General features: G+C 35.5%; 11 protein-coding genes across 11 annotated transcripts; 5 read left to right on the top strand and 6 right to left on the bottom strand.

Annotated features, from left to right (window-relative positions):
- Positions 1-4: 4 nt before the first annotated feature.
- C9374_006405 (uncharacterized protein) lies at positions 5-6,133 on the bottom strand (the record flags this gene model as incomplete). The annotated part of the gene is made up of 2 exons (XM_044696262.1): positions 5-5,665; positions 6,083-6,133. The coding sequence occupies 2 exons, from the start codon at positions 6,131-6,133 to the stop codon at positions 5-7; spliced, it is 5,712 nt and encodes a 1,903-aa protein (XP_044547096.1).
- A 588-nt stretch (positions 6,134-6,721) lies between these two features.
- On the top strand, positions 6,722-8,040 carry C9374_006404 (uncharacterized protein; the record flags this gene model as incomplete). The annotated part of the gene is made up of 2 exons (XM_044696261.1): positions 6,722-7,538; positions 7,634-8,040. 2 exons carry the CDS (start codon positions 6,722-6,724, stop codon positions 8,038-8,040), a joined length of 1,224 nt encoding a protein of 407 aa, XP_044547095.1.
- Positions 8,041-8,145: 105 nt separating this feature from the next.
- C9374_006403 (uncharacterized protein) lies at positions 8,146-9,321 on the bottom strand (the record flags this gene model as incomplete). Its single annotated transcript, XM_044696260.1, has 1 exon — positions 8,146-9,321. The coding sequence occupies one exon, from the start codon at positions 9,319-9,321 to the stop codon at positions 8,146-8,148; it is 1,176 nt and encodes a 391-aa protein (XP_044547094.1).
- A 345-nt stretch (positions 9,322-9,666) lies between these two features.
- Positions 9,667-9,963, bottom strand: C9374_006402 (uncharacterized protein; the record flags this gene model as incomplete). The annotated part of the gene is made up of 1 exon (XM_044696259.1): positions 9,667-9,963. One exon carries the CDS (start codon positions 9,961-9,963, stop codon positions 9,667-9,669), a length of 297 nt encoding a protein of 98 aa, XP_044547093.1.
- Positions 9,964-11,125: 1,162 nt separating this feature from the next.
- C9374_006401 (uncharacterized protein) lies at positions 11,126-12,232 on the top strand (the record flags this gene model as incomplete). The annotated part of the gene is made up of 1 exon (XM_044696258.1): positions 11,126-12,232. The coding sequence occupies one exon, from the start codon at positions 11,126-11,128 to the stop codon at positions 12,230-12,232; it is 1,107 nt and encodes a 368-aa protein (XP_044547092.1).
- A 27-nt stretch (positions 12,233-12,259) lies between these two features.
- Positions 12,260-13,494, bottom strand: C9374_006400 (uncharacterized protein; the record flags this gene model as incomplete). The annotated part of the gene is made up of 2 exons (XM_044696257.1): positions 12,260-13,335; positions 13,386-13,494. 2 exons carry the CDS (start codon positions 13,492-13,494, stop codon positions 12,260-12,262), a joined length of 1,185 nt encoding a protein of 394 aa, XP_044547091.1.
- A 200-nt stretch (positions 13,495-13,694) lies between these two features.
- Positions 13,695-14,306, top strand: C9374_006399 (uncharacterized protein; the record flags this gene model as incomplete). The annotated part of the gene is made up of 1 exon (XM_044696254.1): positions 13,695-14,306. One exon carries the CDS (start codon positions 13,695-13,697, stop codon positions 14,304-14,306), a length of 612 nt encoding a protein of 203 aa, XP_044547090.1.
- A 162-nt stretch (positions 14,307-14,468) lies between these two features.
- C9374_006398 (uncharacterized protein) lies at positions 14,469-15,928 on the top strand (the record flags this gene model as incomplete). Its single annotated transcript, XM_044696253.1, has 4 exons — positions 14,469-14,475; positions 14,518-14,873; positions 14,928-15,592; positions 15,655-15,928. The coding sequence occupies 4 exons, from the start codon at positions 14,469-14,471 to the stop codon at positions 15,926-15,928; spliced, it is 1,302 nt and encodes a 433-aa protein (XP_044547089.1).
- Positions 15,929-16,445: 517 nt separating this feature from the next.
- Positions 16,446-18,072, bottom strand: C9374_006397 (uncharacterized protein; the record flags this gene model as incomplete). Its single annotated transcript, XM_044696252.1, has 2 exons — positions 16,446-17,676; positions 17,735-18,072. The coding sequence occupies 2 exons, from the start codon at positions 18,070-18,072 to the stop codon at positions 16,446-16,448; spliced, it is 1,569 nt and encodes a 522-aa protein (XP_044547088.1).
- A 427-nt stretch (positions 18,073-18,499) lies between these two features.
- On the top strand, positions 18,500-18,883 carry C9374_006396 (uncharacterized protein; the record flags this gene model as incomplete). The annotated part of the gene is made up of 1 exon (XM_044696251.1): positions 18,500-18,883. The coding sequence occupies one exon, from the start codon at positions 18,500-18,502 to the stop codon at positions 18,881-18,883; it is 384 nt and encodes a 127-aa protein (XP_044547087.1).
- A 92-nt stretch (positions 18,884-18,975) lies between these two features.
- On the bottom strand, positions 18,976-20,264 carry C9374_006395 (uncharacterized protein; the record flags this gene model as incomplete). The annotated part of the gene is made up of 4 exons (XM_044696250.1): positions 18,976-19,155; positions 19,209-19,349; positions 19,400-19,438; positions 19,581-20,264. 4 exons carry the CDS (start codon positions 20,262-20,264, stop codon positions 18,976-18,978), a joined length of 1,044 nt encoding a protein of 347 aa, XP_044547086.1.
- Between the last annotated feature and the right edge of the window lie 905 nt (positions 20,265-21,169).

Genomic DNA, 21,169 nt, shown 5'->3' with positions numbered 1-21,169 from the left:
TATTTTACTGTTGTTTGGGATACTTGTCAAAATATTTTACAGAGTCCTCAATGAGTTCGAAGGGTAGCTGTGAGATAATTTCAAAATATTTGATAGTATTTCCAATGACATCTCTGTCTAAAACGAGTGCATACTGATCATAGTACTTGTTAAGGAAGGATCTATCTTTGAGGATGCTCTCAAAGAATTCTGCAAGTAATCCTCTGTTCAAAGCATAGCAAACAAACATTTCGAATTTGAAGTTGAAATCAAGAGTGTCACTTGTGTTGTTGTTGACAGCATCAACAGCTTCTGGCAAATGGATACCTCCAATATCAATGGCACTGATTCTTCGTTGTTCAGCAACGTCTTGAATAAATTGCCAAATATGATACTTGGATATGAATCCGCTCTTGAATTTGTGATTCAAAATTTCTGCCAGCGTTGGTACCAATTTTTGTCGAATTAGAACACCGATCTGACTCTTTTCCCAAGCCTCTTTTCCACTGAGTTCCAAGTTAGATTTAGTCTCTGCTCGGTTGGCAACAAAGTAATGCACAATAGATCTCACAATACCCTTCAATTTAGAGACTGGAGAGGCTGCCAGTACATCGGTTGAAGAACTCAAAGTAAATGCGAATTTAAACATGTTCAACAGTGACATGAGTGGATAAATGTCATCTCTGTATCTTCGGTCGAGAATAACCGAGTCGAGTTCGTAACACTCTCTAAGGTAATCCTCTGAAGTTAACAATTGTTCAATTACGAACATGAACGCCTTCTGAGAGAGTAAATAATAAATGAATTGCACAGAGAGCGCGTCACTCTTCTTTTCCTTCTTAAGGCGCTTCACTAATTCGTTAGAGTCAAAAGTATCAACCAATTTGAGGATAAAGTCATTATTGTTTTTCAAACCAGACAAGATTTCATATGGATCTTTGGTCAGGTAGAAGAATCTCTTCTTTGTTCTATGGTTAAGAATATCATACAAGACCTTGATCAAGTTTTGTCCAAAGACGTTATCTCTTTCGACTGTGTATTTTTCTTCCTCGTCCCCTAAACCTTCTTTGGCTTCACAGAAAGCTCTCAATTTGTTCACATGGTAAGTGAGACGTTGAAGAAGTTCATTATCGGTGTCAATGCTCTTACTTTGGAATACTTCAAACAAATACTTTTGTTTTTCTTCTTGAGTCATTGAAGAGTAATCAGTCAAACCTTGAACGAGACGAAGTTTTCTTGTGAGTTTAAAGCTGTCTTCATTCTCCAGTTCCAAATCTACCAGTTCATCAGAATGCATTGCTTGTTTGATAAATTCACTTGAGAATTGTTTGACCTTGGCAATATTTTCACTGTCATTGATAGATTTAATGGTCCTATTGGCTCGTTCAATGGCTGTTAACAATTGAGTCTTGGATTGTTCTGCAATATCTTCTTTCAATAGTTTGTTAGCTACTTCAACAGCACTGATTAATTCTTCCTTAGCATTTACATCAATAGCGTTATTGATTTGTTCAATTAATTCTAAAGGTGTCATGTTCTCTCTTCTTAAATTGTTCAATTTTGCATTTGCAATTTTGAGTAAATTCTTTGGCATGGTTTCAGCATTTCTATTGATAAGCTCTTGAAGCTTTCTGACATCTTTTCTCTTAATTAATTCATTGATTTCATCTTCAATTTGTAAGTCGTTTGCTTTTTGTGTCATGACAGCACTAATGATGATGTTGGCGTCAAAATCTTCTTTGCTTGCTTTTCTCATAATGTCATCATAGTTCTTGCCTTGAGTTTTACGTTTTTGAATCTCTCTGACATATTGATTGAAGGTCTTCTTTCTTCTCACCAAATCTGCTAACTCATCTGCTTCCTTGTGAAGAGAAGCAATATCAGAAACTTGTTCAAGAAGACTTTCGACTCTTTGGAAATTTATAATTTCTGCAGAAATGTCCTTGAATCTCTTCTTCTCCTCCAGAATTTCATTGTAATATTTGTATTCAGTGGCAACCTTCTTTTCAATTTTAGCTAAAGAGATTTGTTGATCCTCTGTGAGGTACTGAGGATTTCTCTCTGCAAAATCTTTGAATTTTAGCACTATTTCAACATCCAAATATGTGTATGCTGCTTCAACATTTTCACCCTTCAATCTTGACATGAAATCGTAAGTGTTTAAATTGTCAACGACTTCATCGATTACTTTTTGAAGTTCAGGATATTCTGCTACGAGAGCTGTCTTGATGGATAAAGTACTAATTTGGTTGAGTTTCTCTTGAAGTTTTCCATATTCTTGTTGTTCAAGAAGCTTTCTGAGAAGATCAGCAGTATTGACAGCCTCATGTTTGTAAATCTTTTTGAGTTCTCTCTTCAACTCGTTATAAGTATTGTTGGTACGTTTCAACAATTCTCTATAATCCTTTGTTTCGCCGTACCCTTTGCGTTTGTGATTCAGTTTCTTTTTACATTTTTCAATGAGAACCTGCGCTTCTTCAACAGTGTACTTTTTCTTTTCAGTCTTGTCTAAAATTGCATGAAGTTTTCGTTGATACTTTCTAATTTCTTCAATTTCTTGAATCACTTTTTTAGCTTCTTCAACCAATGCCTTGTCAATGTTGGTGTAACCTTCAGAGTTACTTTGAACCTTCTCAATTTCTTTTTTCAACTTGGCGTGATTACTTTCAATATCCTTTCTCGTTTGTTCGATGGCCATCTTGAAATTATGATTGTTAGATTTGTTGGTAATAAATGCTTTGGTATTTTCTTCAAAGATTTTTTGAATCTTTCCTTCATAGATTCCAAGTGATTTTGCATTCTCAATCAGACAAATCAAACGGTCTGCATCAGAGTCCAAACTGGCACTTTTAGCTTTTCTATCAAGAATTTCTGCAAGTTGTTGATCAATGTAAATCTTTTGTTTTTCTCTGTCATAATCTTGTTTGTATTGTTCAACTTCCCTGACGAAACCTGCTCGTTTTGCAATATCTACTGCGTGCATGATTCTTCTTTCATTTTCTTGGTCAACTCCAGACTCAAGTAAAAATTCAATTCTTGTCAACATTAAGTGCTTGTTAATCACAATGTCTTTTTCGGTCCTGATACTCTTCAAATAATCAGAGAGCGACTTGCAAATTTCAGCTTCACCTCGTTCTTTCTTGATTGTTTCAATGTGTTCTAACATTCTACTCATTTCTAAAAAGTCCTTGTTTAAGAATGCTGCTTGAAGTTTTTCCTTGATAAATTCCTGAAGTTGAATATCAGCCAAGAATTCGCTTGCTTGAATTCTGAGATCTCTAATACTATTGGTTTCTGTTTGATCCTTCTTTCCAACTAACGCATCTGCATAAGCTAAATATTCTCTCACTTGATTGACATCTTTGTTGAAGATGGCATTTCTGAGTTGAGTTTGAACAAAGAGAACGTCTTCAGTTTCGTTCATCTTTTCTTTGAAACCTTGAGACTTCTGCAAGTCGAATGAATCAAATTCGTTGTCTTTCACATGTTGAACAAGGTCGTTGTCAAAATAGAGAGAAGACAAGACGTTGACAAAGTCCTCAAAAACTTCCATGTTTTGTTTTGGCACTAAACAAAGTGGGTATTCACTAGGAACATCAATTAAGACTCCCTTTTTCTTATTTCTATAGACTCTGGAAATTTCAGATAATTTGATTCTTCTCTTGAATGATTTTTGCTTCTTTGGATCAAATAGATACAATGCTCTGTTTGTGATAACAATAGTACGATTTTGGTACTTGTTTCTCTTGTTCTTCTTTCCAAGCAATCCAGCAAAGAAAACTTGTTTGTCACCAAATTCACTCATGACTTTACATCTTGTGGGCTCTTGATAGAGTTTGATAAAATCGTGTTTTTTGTCAATTTGCAAAATGGAGGTTGACTCTAAAATATTCTTGGGATTCAAATCGAATGGCTCTTCTCTTTCTTCAATTCTACACATTGATCTTACGTCAAGAACAAAGAAAATTTTCAGTGGAGAGGATCTCTGTGACGCATAAACAGCAGAAATATAATCAAAGAATTCAACTTTCTTCAAGTATATTTCGTTCTCTTGTTCTTTGAACGCCTCAGAGCGAGAATCTGCAAACGACTTTCCTCTAATACGTTCTTCATCTGCAACTGTGACGGATGTGTCATCACTTGATTTTGTTCTCTTGGTTTCAGTGAATTGGAATAAAATATCAAATTGTTCTTCTCTGTCTTTCCGAATAATTCCAACAATGTCGTCTTCATAGCCTGATTGCACTATATGATAAATATCATTAATTCTGACTTTGGTTTCAGTTTTGAAGCTTTTAGCGTCAATGATATAGACGTTTCTATTTCCTAACACCAATAACGCTTCCTTGTATTGACTCTTTCCGTATACTCTTGGATTAAACCAAATGACTTCGTGAGACCAGTAGCAAAATTTGTCTTCTTGTTGTAATGTTTCTTTACATTTTTCTTTTGCATCTGCAAAATCATGAGGAACCAGAGAGGACAAGGCCATTTTGTTACCATTTTGTTTTTCTGATTTTTGAGCCCTCTTTGTTTCAAAGTTAATCAATTCTTGTTCCCATTCTTTCACTTCAGGAATGGTTGTTGTTAAATCGACACGTTTACCATCATCAAAATAGCGAGAGTGTTCCTTCTCGACTGGGAAGATGGACATGATATTCAAGAAACGTCTCTTGTCAAATTGATCTTCATCATTCTTTCTCACATTGGTTCCGGAATGAACTGAGGATTGTTCCATCAAGTTAAATTTTGCAACTGAGGAGGAACGATCCGATTTATCCAACATGACTGAGTGTCTTCTGAAACTAGCATCTTCTAAATTCTTGGAATTGAGAAGCTCCAATAAATTTCCTTCTCGTTTTGCACTTCTTCTGTTGCCTCCAGATCTTGTAGAGCTACCACTCTTTGCACCTGTACTCATCATGTCCTCTTCATCGTCATCAATTTCTTCAGATTCATCATCGGAAATGTTTGCTTCTGTTCCAACATCGTCATCAACGACTTGCATTTTCGAAGCTTTCGATAAAAACCGATTGGGCGGAGAGGAAGACAAGACCGGTGTAGACATGGACGCTGCACCACCACCACCACTGCTACTGGAAAGGGCAGTACCACTTGTTGTAGTAGTATTTGCGACAACAGAAAATGCAGGACTTGGATTCAAATGTTGAGCTAAATCTCCTCCTTGGTGACTTCTCACACTGAATCGAGATCGACCTGATGATTTGGTCTCTGAATTATTACTCACTGCCGATGGAGAAACAACCTCTTCCGCTGATTTCTTTGAAGATCCTGACACTGCAGAAACACCACTTGAAAAAGTTGAAAACATGTTCATGGCAGAAGGCATGGAAGAGTAGAATTCCTTCTTTGAGTACCACTTTTTCATTTCGTTCAACCATTGTGTATAAGAGTCTTTAGTTTCCGTAAAGAAGACAAATTGTTTGGTTTTTGATTTCTTTTCAGCAACAATGGTTATTTTGTTATCGGATTCATCTCCTGTTATACTCTTTAGATCTTTGACGTTAATAAATCCGAGGCAAGAAGAGAGATCAGGCTGTTCCTGCGAATTTTCATCCTTTTTTGTATTAAAGTAATAGATGGCTTCATTACGAATAACGACATAACGCAGAGGAGCCTTTTTGATGAGATTTTTACCCTTCTTCTTTAGAAACCCTTCATATAACTGAAATGTGTTGTTTTTTCATCGGAATGTAATGAATGATTTGTGGTTCAATATTTGGTGTTGGAAATACCAATCATGTTGGATTCAATCCAGCCAAATGTACGGTATATGATGTAAAAATATTTGAGTGATGATGGTGAACGTTGATCAAGTGAGTTAGTTCAGTTTTTTAGAATTGTTGTTGATGTAGGATCGTTCATGTTTCCGATAATTGTTGTTATTGTTGTTTCATTAAATTGTTTGTCGGTAGATGATGATGGTTGTGTTTGTTTGAAAAAAGAAAATTATTGAAAGGGATCACCACAACCATTTTCAAAAAAGTGATCAATCACAATGTATTGGATCATTCCGTGATGATTGGCAGAAAGATACAAAGAAACAGATATGAGATCCTGAACAGTCCTCGTAGTCACTTACGTTTTCTGGGTGGTGAAGAGTAAAGTTAATAGGGATTGGCTCTTTAGGCATTTTTTGATGTGTGACAGCTAACAGGTCGGCTTCGACCACCAACAAGCCAGTAACAAAACATGTCCTCACTCTTCCAGATTTGAGTTATGGGGACTCCAGTTATCTTAATACTATACTTTAGCCCTTCCACCTCTTGGCAAAAAGTTTTATCATTTTGATATTCATTCATCTAGTGCAAAAAATAGTGCTTCCCGTTCATTGAGAGCTTTTGCAAGATGTGTGAGCGATAAAAAACTGAGGTTAGAATACACCAAAAGGAGAAGCTGTTGCTTCTTCAGAATGTCAAAAGAAGAAGGACAAAACTCAAATTAACATACATTTACAAAAAATTTTCTGTTAACTATAAAAGGACAACCTCGTATCTCGGCCTTTATTTTTCAAATTGGGATTTCCCATCCCCGTTGCATGCTTTTCAAACCGAGTCAGGAATTCACATTCTGATGTTCAACGAGTTTAGAATTCTGTTCTCCAATCATTGCACTCCATTTCATTGTAAAGTCTCCAAAAATTAACGATTGAGGCACCACCTTTAAAAACAAGATGACACTCTTGCATCTTCCGTTCAATATTGAAAAAAAACAAATCGACATGTCAAGAATACTTTTGTTTGCTCTTGTGCTTTTACTTCTCATACTGTGCTGTAAAGATATCTCCTTCATTCATGCTGAAGAGAAGGACACGTCCTCTCATGCTCTTCTCAAAATGACCTCCAACTCTGCCAGTTCTACTATCATGAATCTGTTTTCAAATTCTGTAAAGAAAAGAAATACCGAACAATGCTCATGTGCTTCGTGTTTATGTGACGGTGAAACATGTCCTTATTCCATTGGTGCTGGATCGAGCCATGTACGTGTTAACACATGTGGTTCAGATGAATACCTTGGTAGTCTTTCTGTGAATGTTGCTTCCACTGATTCTTCTTCTTATTCCATCTATACCATGACTCGAAGCGAATACACCAAATATCAGCAAGGTGGTACTTTCTACTATTATTCATCCTTGTCAGCTGAGAGTGCAACATGTGTTTACTTGCAATCATCACTCACTGACACTTCCGTAAATGAATTGGTAACAGTCATGAAATGTAAGAATTTAGTGTATTCGTGTCCCACAAGATTTTACATTTCAGGAACTTGCAAAAAGTTGCAAAGTACCACAGTGAGTTACATCAAGATGGAATACAACAGTGACAGTATCAACAGTGGATCTCAAATTTCTGGAACGGTCAAAGCCTATGACAGTGCTGGTAATGTTGCTCCCATTTCCAATAATTATATAACCTTTACTTCTGAGAGCTCTGGATCCACACTTCAGGGAACCACTTCAGTTTCACTCAACAATGGTGTTGCGAACTTTGCATTCACTGTTACAAATTCCATTAGCTCAGATGTCTTGTTAAAAGCAAGTATGGTCTCTGGAAATACAATCTATTCTCATCAAAAACTCTTCGAGTGAATAACAATCAAGTACAAACCATTGATTATACCGACTACTGGACAGGTAAATGGAACACTCAACCTGGTTGCAATCCATCTACTTGTTGCTGTCTGGATGGACAAGTTACTGTCACTCGTTCAGGTTTGAATTTAGTGCAATTGACTTCCAATGTGAAGGGATCATGTGGAACTACAACTTCGGTCACCATCTACATTGGAAGTATTGATTCCTATGATACTGTGAGTGCTGTAGGAGGAGGAAATCCATACACTCTAAAGAAGAGTGGAACAACCATTCAAATGACGAATCATGTCAATAACGCATGTAGTGGAAGTGCTGTATGTACAGATGCTTGTCCACGTTCTAAAGATTCAACAAAAACCAATCATGCTTCCAAATTGTCGAATGTACAGTCGTTGGTTGTTGTTGTTGTTGGCATGATCTCATTGTTATTCATCTTGGTTCTTTAATATCTTTTCATGAAATGAATAAATAACATCATCTTTTTCTTGTCTTTATGAACAACACAATTTATTATTAATCATATCAATGGTGTGATATGATAACCTTCTTAATTATGGAGGGCAGTTCTGAACGGTTGGGAATCCCAATAAACCGTTCCAAAATTGACACACGTTGGTGAATGTTCGATTACTCACAAATGATAACTCTGGTTTATCGATCACTAAGAGAGACTCTTCAGAACATGCAAAATTCGGCCAAATTGGATACTGTTTTGCAGGATTATCTTCTTTTTGAGTGGTTGCCGACAAGTTCGATACACGATCCTCTTGGCCATTCCCATTTGGATTTCCATACTTGACAAAATTGGACCAATAATAAATCATCATTCTAGAAAGAGCACTATCCGTGGGAGACATGGTCGCTACGGCACTTGCATTGTTGAACAATACATGATCTGTTCCTATATAATCAAGAATTGAGGGAAATAAATAAGGAAGCTCTCCAGCGTGAGGTGCTCCATAACAAGGATTCAATTCAGGATGTACATATTTAAAGAGATATTGGAAGGTCCGGCGTTGAGAAATAAACCTGGAGGAAAGTCGAGCCATGTGCAAGGAAGGACAATGGAACATGACATCGGTCGTGAAGGTTTTGAAGAAATCTAGTGGACTCTTATACTTGGTCACAGGTCCGTACACTCGATCTAAATTTGTGACAAATTGGATTAAATTATCTGTCGGCAACTTTAACTTCAATAAGGTTCCAGCCAAAGCTAAAAGTTGAAAAATATTCATCGATTCAGCTCCATTCACTCGACACAGAAACAGATTGGTTTCATTTTGATTCGTTCCAATCAAGAGTGGAATGTTATGGAGCGTTGAATTCTTGGTCAAGGACTGAAGGACATGCTCTGTACTGATCGTTCCATCCACAACAGCACCCATTCCTAATTGATCCTGGTGTTGAATAATCGTTGTGAACGGAAGTGCTCTCAAGCATGACAAGTCATTGCATGAAACTCTTGTTTTGAAAATGGTTGAAAATACTTGTGCTTCTGAATGACTTCTCTGAAGAATATTATTAGGCATGACACCGCTTTGAATGATGGCCCTTGTAATTCGACCATACTTTTCCAAATGAGCTTGTTCATTCCATGATAGAGGATCATTACTCTTCAATAAGGGACTGGTCAACAAGATGGATACAGAAACACCTCCTGCCGATTCACCGGCCAATGTGACATCAAGAGGATTACCTCCAAAAGCTTCAATATTGGAACGAACCATTTCAAGGCTTCTATAATATCCCATAATCCATAATTTCCATTTAAATTAAATGCTGAATTGGTATCCGAATAGAAACCTAAAGCTCCAAGACGATAATTAATGGAAACAATGATCATGGGTCTTCCCATCATGTTACTCTGATCACACAAGTAACCACCATTGTAGAAGGATCCAGCACCTGTTAAAAACTGTCCACCATGAATCCAGAAAAACACTGGCAGTTTTCCACTTTGAGGTTTTCCTGAAATGGAAGTATTCACAGGTGACCAAATATTGAGAAAGAGACAATCTTCTGATTGTTTATCCAAAGTATTGGCTGCACTCTCGACAGGTTGAGGACAAATTTTACCAAAATTCTGAACATCGTGCCGAGTGGAGTAATATTCGCTGGATATGATAGGGCTGAGGTAATTGCCATCGATTCGCTCCAGATGTATCCGACGCATATCGAATACCGAGAAACGCTTTCACTTGATTGTTCTCGGTGAGTTTTCCCTGTAATATTGCTCCATTCGAAAGTGTGACGAGTGGTTGTTGTTGAGAATGAATGTATGGTGTCCACAAGAACAAAACTGAAACTAGAAGAAGAACAATGGAAAGACGTTTCGCAAAATGATGAATCGAGTTGGGAGGAAGGAACATTTTTTCAATTATAATGAATAGCATCAACTAATAGGTTGTTCTGTTCAATAATGAAACAATTTACCTTTTTTAGAAACAATCTGTTTTCTGAATACTGCTCAAGTTGAGGTAAACATCCTTGTAAAAGTATTGATATTTCCTGTTCCAATGAACAATGAAAGACAATATCTTAGGTTGTGAAATTGGCGATTTATGGAAATCCCTCCTGTCACACAATTATCATCAAGTTCTAGAAAGAAACTTGAAACGAATCAACTACGAACACATCGGATCCGATCAAAGAGTAAAGGAGGAATGCCCCTATAACATCATCTATTTGATTGTAGGATGAACGAATCAGGAAATAATGAATTTTTACAAAACACCACGCTCTCAGTACCTTACATTTTGGTAATGATTGCACTAACACTTGAAAGGATTCAAAACTTGTATCTTGTGAATGGTTTTTAGGTGATCCAAAGTGAGTCTCCACTCTCCAGATTCTAATTCATACATATTGTTCAATCAATTTAGTTTTGGGCATCTTGAAAACAGAAATATTTGCTGAAGAGAGATTGTCACAACCTTAACAATGCATCTCTAAAGCGGAATAGAATCAAATAAGGCAGTAAAGTAGAACTCCCGCTGCGATAATTATCGCTCTTTTATCCTGTCAAAAAAAAGATTCAAATCAGAGCATCGTCCATTTTCAAGTCATCGTGCTCCATTTTACTAGCCATTGATGTAAAGAGTATAATATACAACGTACATCCATAACCGTCATGATAGAGATGAATTGTTTTTTTAACGAGAGCTCCTAACTTGGATGTATTTGCAGCCATTGTGACACTCTCAAAAAAACATTGCAAACCCTCTCGGTCTCCAAAATGATGCATCGTCCTAGTCATGAAACACCCATGAGCCCATCCTCTCTGCCAAACCCGACGACACTTTCGATTAAAGAGCATCCTTTAGATGCAACTCATTCAAGTCACCTCAAAGAAATTCTCTCTCCAAGACACATTTTCATATTGAAACTCGATGGGGCTCGCTTAGTCTCTCTCCTACGAAGTGTTTACTTCTCTCAGTCCTCATTCTCAATGTGGCCGCTTTCTGTATTTTACTCGGACTACTCATTGTTGTTTATTTAAACAAGAAGGAGCAAAACATTCATTCGGTGGAAATGCGAGGTCAAGCACTCTTGTATTCTGAAATATTGTCTAGCTCTGCTCGTTTAGCGGCCTATTCAAAGAATAGCAACCTGACTGAAATGTATATAGAGAGATATCAAACATATTATCCTCAATATATTGCATTGCTCAATCAAGTGTTGGAATTAATTCCTAAACAGGTCATGACCTCTCTTTTGAATAGAACTTTAGAGAAGTTTAATCTCACTCAGGATGAACCAATTGTATTGGAACATGAAGCTATTTCGTTAATTGAAAAAGGTGAACAAGAAAAAGCAGTGGAAATTTTAGATGGAGAGGAGTATTTGGAAGAAAAAGAAGATTACAATCATGATCTTCAAGCCTATGTGGATTATTTGAAGAATGAAGAAGAGAAAAAAGATGATGCCATGTCACAAAAGACCTTGGCAAGTATGATCGTGGTTGCAGTTCTCATGGCCTTAGTTCTCCCGGTGGTTGTTGTCACTTTGATCGCCTCTTTCAACAATGAGAAGCAAATTCGTGCAAACATTGAAAAAGCAAAGGCAATCATGTTAAACGATACCATGTCTGATTCCAAGCTTCGAGAATTGTTCAAAAAGCATTGCGAAAAAGAATTCTCATTGGAAAACTATTACCTTTTGGAAAAGGTTCAAGAATATCAAGCATTGTGTGAAAAGAGTTTTGAAATTCAATTGACTCTCTTTGATTTAACTTCGGATGTACTGAGTACCAGTTCCGCAGACAATGTGACAAGCACTTCCACATCCAAATCGAACTCTAGCGGAGAAAACAAAAAAAATCGAGGAACAGTCCTGTATTCGGAAAAAGATTTGGAGCTCGTCGAAAAGCAGAAAAAGGAACTGGCTCTTTACATCTATGAAACCTTCCTGAACATCAATGGTTCAATGTCCGTGAATATCAACAAAAAGTTTGCAGATAAGGTCATGTTTGAAATTTCGAAGGAGTCTCAGGTATTGTCTGATACATTATTTGATACCATCCAAAAAGAAGTATGCTTGGTCATGGGTGACACACATCACCGATTTAAGCAAAGTTTAGCTTTCCAAAAGAAGATGAAGATTGATAATATCAAGAGTCGAGTAATTAGGAATAAATAATGTTTTTCCTTTCTTAAAAATGATGCTCTACAATGATAAAGAAAATTGTTTTCCTTCGTCAATTAACATTTCATGATCAATCAAGTGTGAGATAAATGTGTGAGGAAGTGCAGATTTTCCAAATACAGCTCCAATCAAAGCACCAGTCATGGCTGCGTTACTATCACAATCTCCTCCAATGGTTGCTGCTCGTAATACTAGATCGAATGGTTGTGACACATTGCTATCGACCGAAAGAATTAGACCTAACACCATGATTAAACTATTGACACTTTCATAAGTTCCTTCGTTGCTGACATTGATAAGTATGGCATCGTCATGTAACACTCCTAGATTGTCTTTCAACAGCTGTAAACGTGAGGATATTTCATGACTTGCACTATTCAAAAATTTGTTTTCCATTTCCTTGCAATAATCAATCAAGTTGCTAATAATTTCGCCTTTGTGTTGAACAAATTGGTCTCCAAATAACAGTACAAGTAATCCAAAACGAACAAGTATACATGTTGTGATAATACATGATTCTGTGTTGTGTGTCATGATAGTAATGGTTTTCAATTGCTCGTCCATCCATTCGTGTGATGCTTTTTCAATCCAATGAATTCCTTCGGTTGAACTCATACCAGGTGTCAATTTCAATACTCTATGAAAATAATACAAATACAAGGGAGCTAATTTCATCAAAACACCATTTCCCTTAGCTCCAACATTACCGCTTGTTTTGAAATCGTGTGTTCCTTCTGATAATCTTTGAATAGCTCTCTTTGTTCCTCCCCATCCAATAATAGACTTTTTAAATTCAAGAACATGCTCTTCCACTACGAGTGGCATGAATCTATTGATGAACACGTCTTGATTTGAAAGGTCATCGTTGGTTTCTTTTGAATTTTTCATTTCATTCGTGAATCGATGTAAAGCTCTAGCCATTGCCAGGGTTAATTGTGTATCATCGGTGTATTCACCTGGTTTGAAATTTTCGGGAATGAAAGGATGATCTTTGCACTTCACAAAGGGATTAGCATTCTTCATTATGATCTCATTGAAATTTTGATTTTCTCTCATCTTTTTAATCTCATCATACTTTTTACATTCATATGGAATACCTAAACCATCAATGCTTGAAAAACTAGAAACATATAATACTGCAACGTACCTAATGCATCTCCAATAGCTGTACCTAAAATCAATCCCAAAGCACGATCGGAAATAGGGTTGGAAATTGTTTGTTCGGTTGAAATGATAGCTTGGCTTGAAAATGACATTTTTTAAAACTTGTGCAACGTTTGTGCACTGTGAACTTGTTGTCAACCTTGAATATTCAGTTGCTAAACCACTTGGATCAAAAGAAACCTATCTAGAGTGATTTGCAATTATACATCATTTGTCTTGTCACTTGCAGTCTTTTGAAAATTGTAACGAAGGGCAATTTGTATTTGAAAATGAATGTTTTTGCAAAACAAAAATGTCTCAACAACAACAAATGTTATTAGGAGGACGAGAGGATCACGATGAATACCATGAAGAGCCTCACCATCACCACCGATCATCATCGGATCAAACACAAAAGTATTCATCAATGGCCTACATGATGGAAAATAGTCTTGTTTCCTTGTTGTTGGCTCTTTTTTTCTTTCTGATTGGTGTTTTAAATCTTGTACAATACACGATCATGTTTTCAACTTCTGTTTTTCCATTAACTACAGTAGACGATCAATTAGTACTTGCGTATTACATTACGGATATGATCTTTTATGCTTCCATGGTAGTGATGAGCGTTTTATTGGTGTTTTCAACAATTGCTGCTGCTCAACGACGATGGAAAATTCATCTCTTCCTTGTCTTGTTGTATAGCATTGTATTTGTGATGGGAATGTTTCTAGCAATCGGAAGTATGTCTCTTTCGATTGTAGTGGCTGCAAGAAAAGGACAAGTTGGTTTTGCAATCATTAGAAGCATGTTATTAGCCATCATGTTTTGCATGTTTTGTGCCATTGTCAATTGCATGTTCTTGCCTGTCAAGTTCAGACAATCAAGGAGAGAAATTAGAGAAGCTCATGACTATTCCATGTTGTAAGACATTGCGACCATTGACCTGCAGTCATTCAATTTCAAATTCGAAATTATATTATTTATTTTAAAATTAAATTTTGTAGTAGTTGTAATAAAACAAACAATTGTTGTAAAGCTTTCAAAACAGTAAGAAAAAATTCAACTGAATGCTTTCCTTCACTTTTGAATGATTGGTACGTCTACGACATTTTCAAAAATATTAAACACAAATGTAGATCCCGAATCACTTTCTTTTTACTGGGAAAAGTATTGGAAGATAAAACTTGTAGAAGATAGACAAGCAAAATTTCAAGTTGAGGAATGGTGTGCCTTGCATTTGAAAAATAATATTTTAAATCATGAAGAGAAAACAAAGGCTCAAGATAAAACTCATCACGGTTTAAATAATATTTTAGAAATTTGTAAATATTGGATTCTACATGATTGTTTGCAGGAACATTTGGAATATTTACATGATTGTAATTTTAAATTTATTAGAGATGTTTGTTTCGGAGAGTATTGGGATTTGATGTTAATCGAATATGTCAAGTATCGATGGATTGAAGAAGTTTTTGAGCGAGAAGCATTGAACGTAGGTATTTAATTTCACTTTATTAAATCAAAAAATTGCTCTTGCTTTTGACAGAGAACAACCACAGCGAAAGGAGAATCAGAGGCACAACAAGAGAATTTACTCATTAACAAATCAGTGTTAGAATCTGTAAAGAAGAATAACTCAATTTCAGACATTGATTTTGATCAAAGCAAGAAAATAACAAGCTACTATGCTAAATCCATACACAAAAATTATGTACTCGAATTACTACAGGATCAACATTTAGAATCACAAACCGAACATGAGTTGGAGCAAATATGGCAATCCTTTCCTGATATCTACAGCATAGATACTACAAACAATGTTATCAAAAATCAGCAACAATTGCTCAAAGTATTGCTCTATCAAACTCTTCAATACGTGACAAGGAATTATGGAGGTGTTTCGACAGAATTTTTGGAAAATACCAACAAACAAGCACAAGAAGCCTTAAAGAAAAGAGTTGATCTGAACAAGCTTATTGAAAAGCTTTGTACATATATTAGGAACTTTCAAAAACAAACTTATTCTATTGATCTTACTTCGTTCTTGTGGAAGGATACTGTAGCAGAGAAAGAATTTCAACTGGAACGAGAAAATTATCTTTCCAAAGTCAGATATTCAACTTTAGACAATTGCCACCTTGATGAAGTTCAAAATGTGGACGAAGAAGAAATGAAACAACAATTTATTGAAAGAGTTCAATCAATGTATAGGTATGTATGATTCACCATTCATTCATGACCTTTCATCATCCAATGGATCCATATATCTCTAGAAACATTTTAGAAAACGATCCCCAAATTAAGGAAATGAGGAAAAAACCGCTCATCTCTCATGGAGAATTCAACCCAAAATTAGTTGAAAAATTCAAGTATAAGACTGCGTTTTACAACATTTATTTTCATGTCATTTACTCGGAGTTTGTTCCATTGATTGAGAAAGAAAATTTGAATCGAATCCTAACTCTCATGAATAATTGTGAAAAGACATTTACTCAACTCATAACATCTTTATTGAAACATTCCAAAAGGACGCTCCCCTTGTGCTAAGCTTATTGAGAAAGTTAAAGCAAGACAGAAGGCTCATCAAGTTTCTATCTCATTTGACCAACGTTCATCAATTCCGCAAAGAAATTTTTCACATTGTTTCGTCATTAGGCATACAGAAATATCCCTCATTTAATGACATTTTCCAAAGAGTGAAAACGAGCATGGATGCATACATTTATTTACATCATCAAAACATCTACAAGAACCTCCTTATTGAGAATATCTTGGACCAAAAATATGATCCGGTCTTGCCGTGGACTAATGCCGACATTGTAGAAACGCAACAACAACAATTCGCTAATTCAATTCATTCCAAACTCTATGCCATTTTCAAAATTTTCAAAGATCCAAATACGTGATCATCCACAGTAATTGACATCCACATGATGAATGAGAAAAGTTTATTTCTAGTTAGATCAACAACTCCCACACTGCATTTCTACATACAGTTGAAACACCATTTCCTCAACAGAGAACACTCCAACAATTGTTCTTGCGCTTGCTCAGATGTGAAATCTCACAAGCCCATCGAAGATTTCTTCATTGCGTTCCAAACTCTGTTAATTCTCAAATAAGTAGATTCCACGTGCTTCTTTGAAATTGAAAACGACTGACTTTTAGTCAATAATTTTTCCATCCAAATTTCGTTATCGGCCTCAGGACACGATTTCAAATTGACTTCGTTCAGTAAAAGTTCTTCCAATTTCTTGAGTTGATCAAAATGTTCTGCCTTCAAAAAATGATTTTGATATTCTCTAATGATTGATTTATCTTTCTCGATCACAGCAAGAATTGGTTTCGGTATACTTTGTCTGAAAACAGTGAATGGCATGACGGACATCAGGAAAGTCGCTGGTTTCAAGCTTGTCTGTCCCAAAGAAGTATATTTCAGCGAGTTACCATTTCTTTCTATTAATTTTCGCATATCTTGAATCATTTGTCCTAGAAGTATGGGTGGGTTATGATTTGAAAAGTGTCTATAATCTTTACAAACTCCAGTTTCATAGGTCGAGATGCACCACATCAAACTTTCGAGGTATTTCCTAGTTTCATCAATTTCCTTCTCGCTTCTTGTCATGTTAGGTTGTACGTCTTTTGATTTCAATAAAATTCTAATAAAGAAATCCATATCCATTTTCACATGATCTGAATTCACTTCTACTAGAAATCGTTGTGAATATTTTTCTTTCAGCTTCTTCTTCTTGTATCTCAGTAACAAGTTGAGTAATTTTTGTTCGTGAGGCATTGGTTGTAAATAATCATTTCCAAAGGTAATACAGAGCAATACAAGATCCAACATGATTCTGTGAATTGTTGTGTGTGAATTCTGATCTTCGCCAACTATTCCAAATTGGTCCTTCAATTTTCTTACCAATACGTTCTTTTCAATTTTTTGATAATCATTCACTAGAATAATATTTTCTTCAAGACATGCAAGTAGTAGTAATGTAAAATCGCTATCTTTGGTATGTACGATGTGACGAGTTTTGGCAGATAATTTTTCATCTGAATGGCATGCATGATACTTTCGAATCGATTCTAAAATTTTAATTTCACCTTCTCCTTCCACAAAACAATCTGAAAATTCTACTGTGATATCAATTCCTTTTCTAGAATGAGCGTAAAAAGTATCTGCTGACCATTTATACATGGCTTGGCATAATTTAAACATGAAAAAAGTTCCTGGACTAGCAATTAAGCTAGAAACATTGGAAAATCTTCTCTTTCTCTGTTCATTGTTTTTGGCACTGTATTTCCAAAATTATGGTATCAAAATTAATATTTTGAAATGATTCCAAAACTTACAAAGGACATGGACCATCAAATACGAGCACAATTTTTTCAATGGGTCGATGACTCAAATAAATTTGTTCAATTTGTGTACACAACGAATCTTTCACTTGTTCAACAATTTTTTTCATATTTGATTCATTAAATAACGTGTTGGTTGTTGCACTTTCTGGAATTGCTGTTTGTAATTTGTGATGAATTAAAGAATTTCCATCAATATAAACAATCGAAGGAGTGATTGAATGCGATGAATTATTTTGACAAGCAGAAACAATTTGATTCATCGATGTACCATTGGTCGTTCCGAGAATGAACGAGAGAATGGAGAGAATGGTCGTTCGATTCACACCCATTTTTTTTACATTTAAAATTCAAATTTCAAATTCTAAAAAAATGTTGAACAACGGCCAAGATCGGATGATGCAAGAGGAAGAGTTTCATCATCAAACAAAATGATCAACATTCCTCGAATACATTACTAGATTTAGATTTTGTAAATGTCATGTGTGAATTTTTGGAAAGTATTTTTCACACCTTGTGTTACATTCATTCCATTTATCCGAGAAAATTATTTAGAAAATACAAAACATGTTTTTTACATCAACAAGTGTTTATATGTGAATCTAAATTAGTGAGGACCTATCTCAATGAATGTGTTCTCTCTATTAAACCATTTTTGGAAAATGAAAATATTGATTGTATTTATTTTCAAGTGATCAAGGATAGAACCATTCTCTGTGAATATATCTTCAATTCAAATATTATGTAAATAGTAAGAAAATGTCAGAAGAAGATTTTTCGAAAATTTATTTACAATTACGAAATTTTTATATTGAACTACATACCATGTTTGGAATTTCACAAGAAAACAATCAAGAAAGCCACACAGAATTGAATTCAACTTTCAAGATTCGAATGGCTTGCCATGGACTCTCTACCAAACAATTACAAGAACATTTGGATTGGATTTCTATTGCAACATCAGAAAATTCTTTTCAACAAGAGGAACAACAGAAAGATAAAGAACAATTAAGTGAAGAAATTCTCTGTAACAAAAATAACAAACAAAATATACAAGAAAAGCGTGCACAACCATTCAAATTAACTCCTCTTCAAAGGTTTTCATGCCACTCTCTTGCTATGCAATTACTAAAAAAGGAGTAAAATGAAGTGCAATATATTGAGGTATTAATGTTTCTAGAAAATATTAGAGTATTATTCGTGTCATATGTCTAGAAGAAAAGGGCAACAAAATGTTACATCCACAATTGGAACATCAAAATGCCAACCACAAGTACCATCATAATATAATTAATGGAATTCCTAATTCCAGAATTTGCAATATTATTTGTAATGAAACTTCCATAGGTGAATGGATCTCCAAATGCCTTTGCAACGCAAGAAGAACATTCACTCTTGTGACTATTCAACCATGTCTATATTTGGTTATTCCATTCAAGAAATTGTCAAAACTCAAAAAACAACATACCTGAAGATCAATGGCATCAGCCAACATGACATGAACCTTATTTTGAAGAATATAAGGAAAACAATCAGTGAGACCTGTTGGAACTGCAGTAATTTGAGCAAGAGGGAAATTAGCAATGGCATAATTATGTTGTGAAGTTCCCTTATAGACCACAATTTTAACATTTGAATTATTAATATCTGAAGATTTACAATCGAGACATTTGGTTCGAGTGCTGATCTCAGAAAACCCTTTTCAAATTTGTTTCAAATTTAATACATGAGGCACATGGAGTTCAACACATGTTCCATAATAACATTTAACATTTAACATTCATATGACCAATTCAATGATCAAATGATGATTTTCCAATCATATATAATTTATACTTACTGATGAAGAAGAACCATAAGGACAATTGAAATGAACTTGAGGCAATCGAACACTATCTAAATTCGTCGAAGCAATGGCAACATCACACGCACCAGTATCGACCAAATTCTTTAAGGTTCCAAAATATCCATACTGTGTCGTGTTCACTTTTGCAAATGAATATGGAATGGTCACCTTGTATTGTTGATTCAAAATTCTCATCAAGATCCTTCCAGCCAATTCATGAACTTTTGGCCAATTTAACACAGCATTTTCTTCATAACATAAAATCAGAGATGTGAATGGTGGTGCGGAGGTGCTCGATCCTCGAGGAAGAACCAATGTCGATGGAAATTTTGGAACTTGATTCGTGGAAGTGCCTGGCAACACGACACAATTCGGTGTTGGAAAGAGTATTCCAAGATCGGTCATGCCCTGAATAAATTCTGAATCTGTGGTGAGTTGTTGCATGGCTGCATCGATGGCATTTGCAAAACTTTTGGGAATGGTGTAATTGTTGGTATTGCTTTGAAGTTGAACCGTCATGGCTCCTTGAACATGAGTGAAGGAAGAATAGTGTCCATCGTCATGATGAAGAGTATGAAGAAGGTGATGAAAGATATGAACAACAACGAAAAGAGATGAAAGAAGTATCAACCGTGGAACGAGTGATGATGATGAACAAGATAACACGGAGAGACGCATTTGAGTTTGGATACACTAGTGGGTGGCCAAAAGGATTGCAATTTTTCAAAAAGAGCCACGGATGAAAAGAGATATTGACGGTTGCCAAAGTTATACACAGAGGTCTGCGCTCAAGTTGTCATCTTCCGTGGACACACGAGAGATTTTCAACGAGGAAGTTTTATGTGCGTTGACCACCGTACAAGTGAAATACGAGTGGTGTGCGCCATGTGAACACTACATTGCAGCAATTAAAGTTGAGATTGTATAATAGGCCAATTATTTATCATTTCATTAGAGAATTTATAAAATCTAGTTTTCAGCGGAAACAAGTAAAGAAAGCGTTTCGTCTGTTTCACGAATGCTGCGTTTATAAATTCAGGAGAAACTGGAAAATCGCACTCAAAAAATGTCATCAACCGACACAGCAGATCAGACTCAAAACGCAATAATGTGCGTTCAAACTATGATACCAATAAAATCACATGACAATATGTTAATCATGATTGTAAAATATTGGAAATTATTATTGATCGAAAATACTGCATTAAATCATGTCCTATGTTGTTGCTGGATATCAAACATCGTGATTGTAAGACAATTGACAAGGACACTGCTTTTAAGCATGTGATGAAGAGTTGTTGTGTATTGCATTGAGATCGATTGATATCATGAAAGAGCATTCGTGGCTTTTGTAACACGAGACACAATAAATAACTTTTCAGCAGTTTTCCGCCTGAATTTTATAAGCAACATCTTTTTTTACTGCAAATTCAACAGAAAACAGTTTTCCGCGGAAAACAAAAGAAAACTCTGAATTTTATAAATTCTCTATTGTGGTGGTATACTGTCATTTCACGATGAAATGATACAAGGTTTCAAAATGAACATTGCAACTATTTTTAATGAAATCAATTACTGTCTGA

This window comes from Naegleria lovaniensis, assembly GCF_003324165.1.
Source record: "Naegleria lovaniensis strain ATCC 30569 chromosome Unknown tig027, whole genome shotgun sequence".
Lineage (NCBI taxonomy): Eukaryota > Heterolobosea > Eutetramitea > Acrasida > Naegleriidae > Naegleria > Naegleria lovaniensis.
This window is presented reverse-complemented; position numbering and strand designations above follow the sequence as displayed.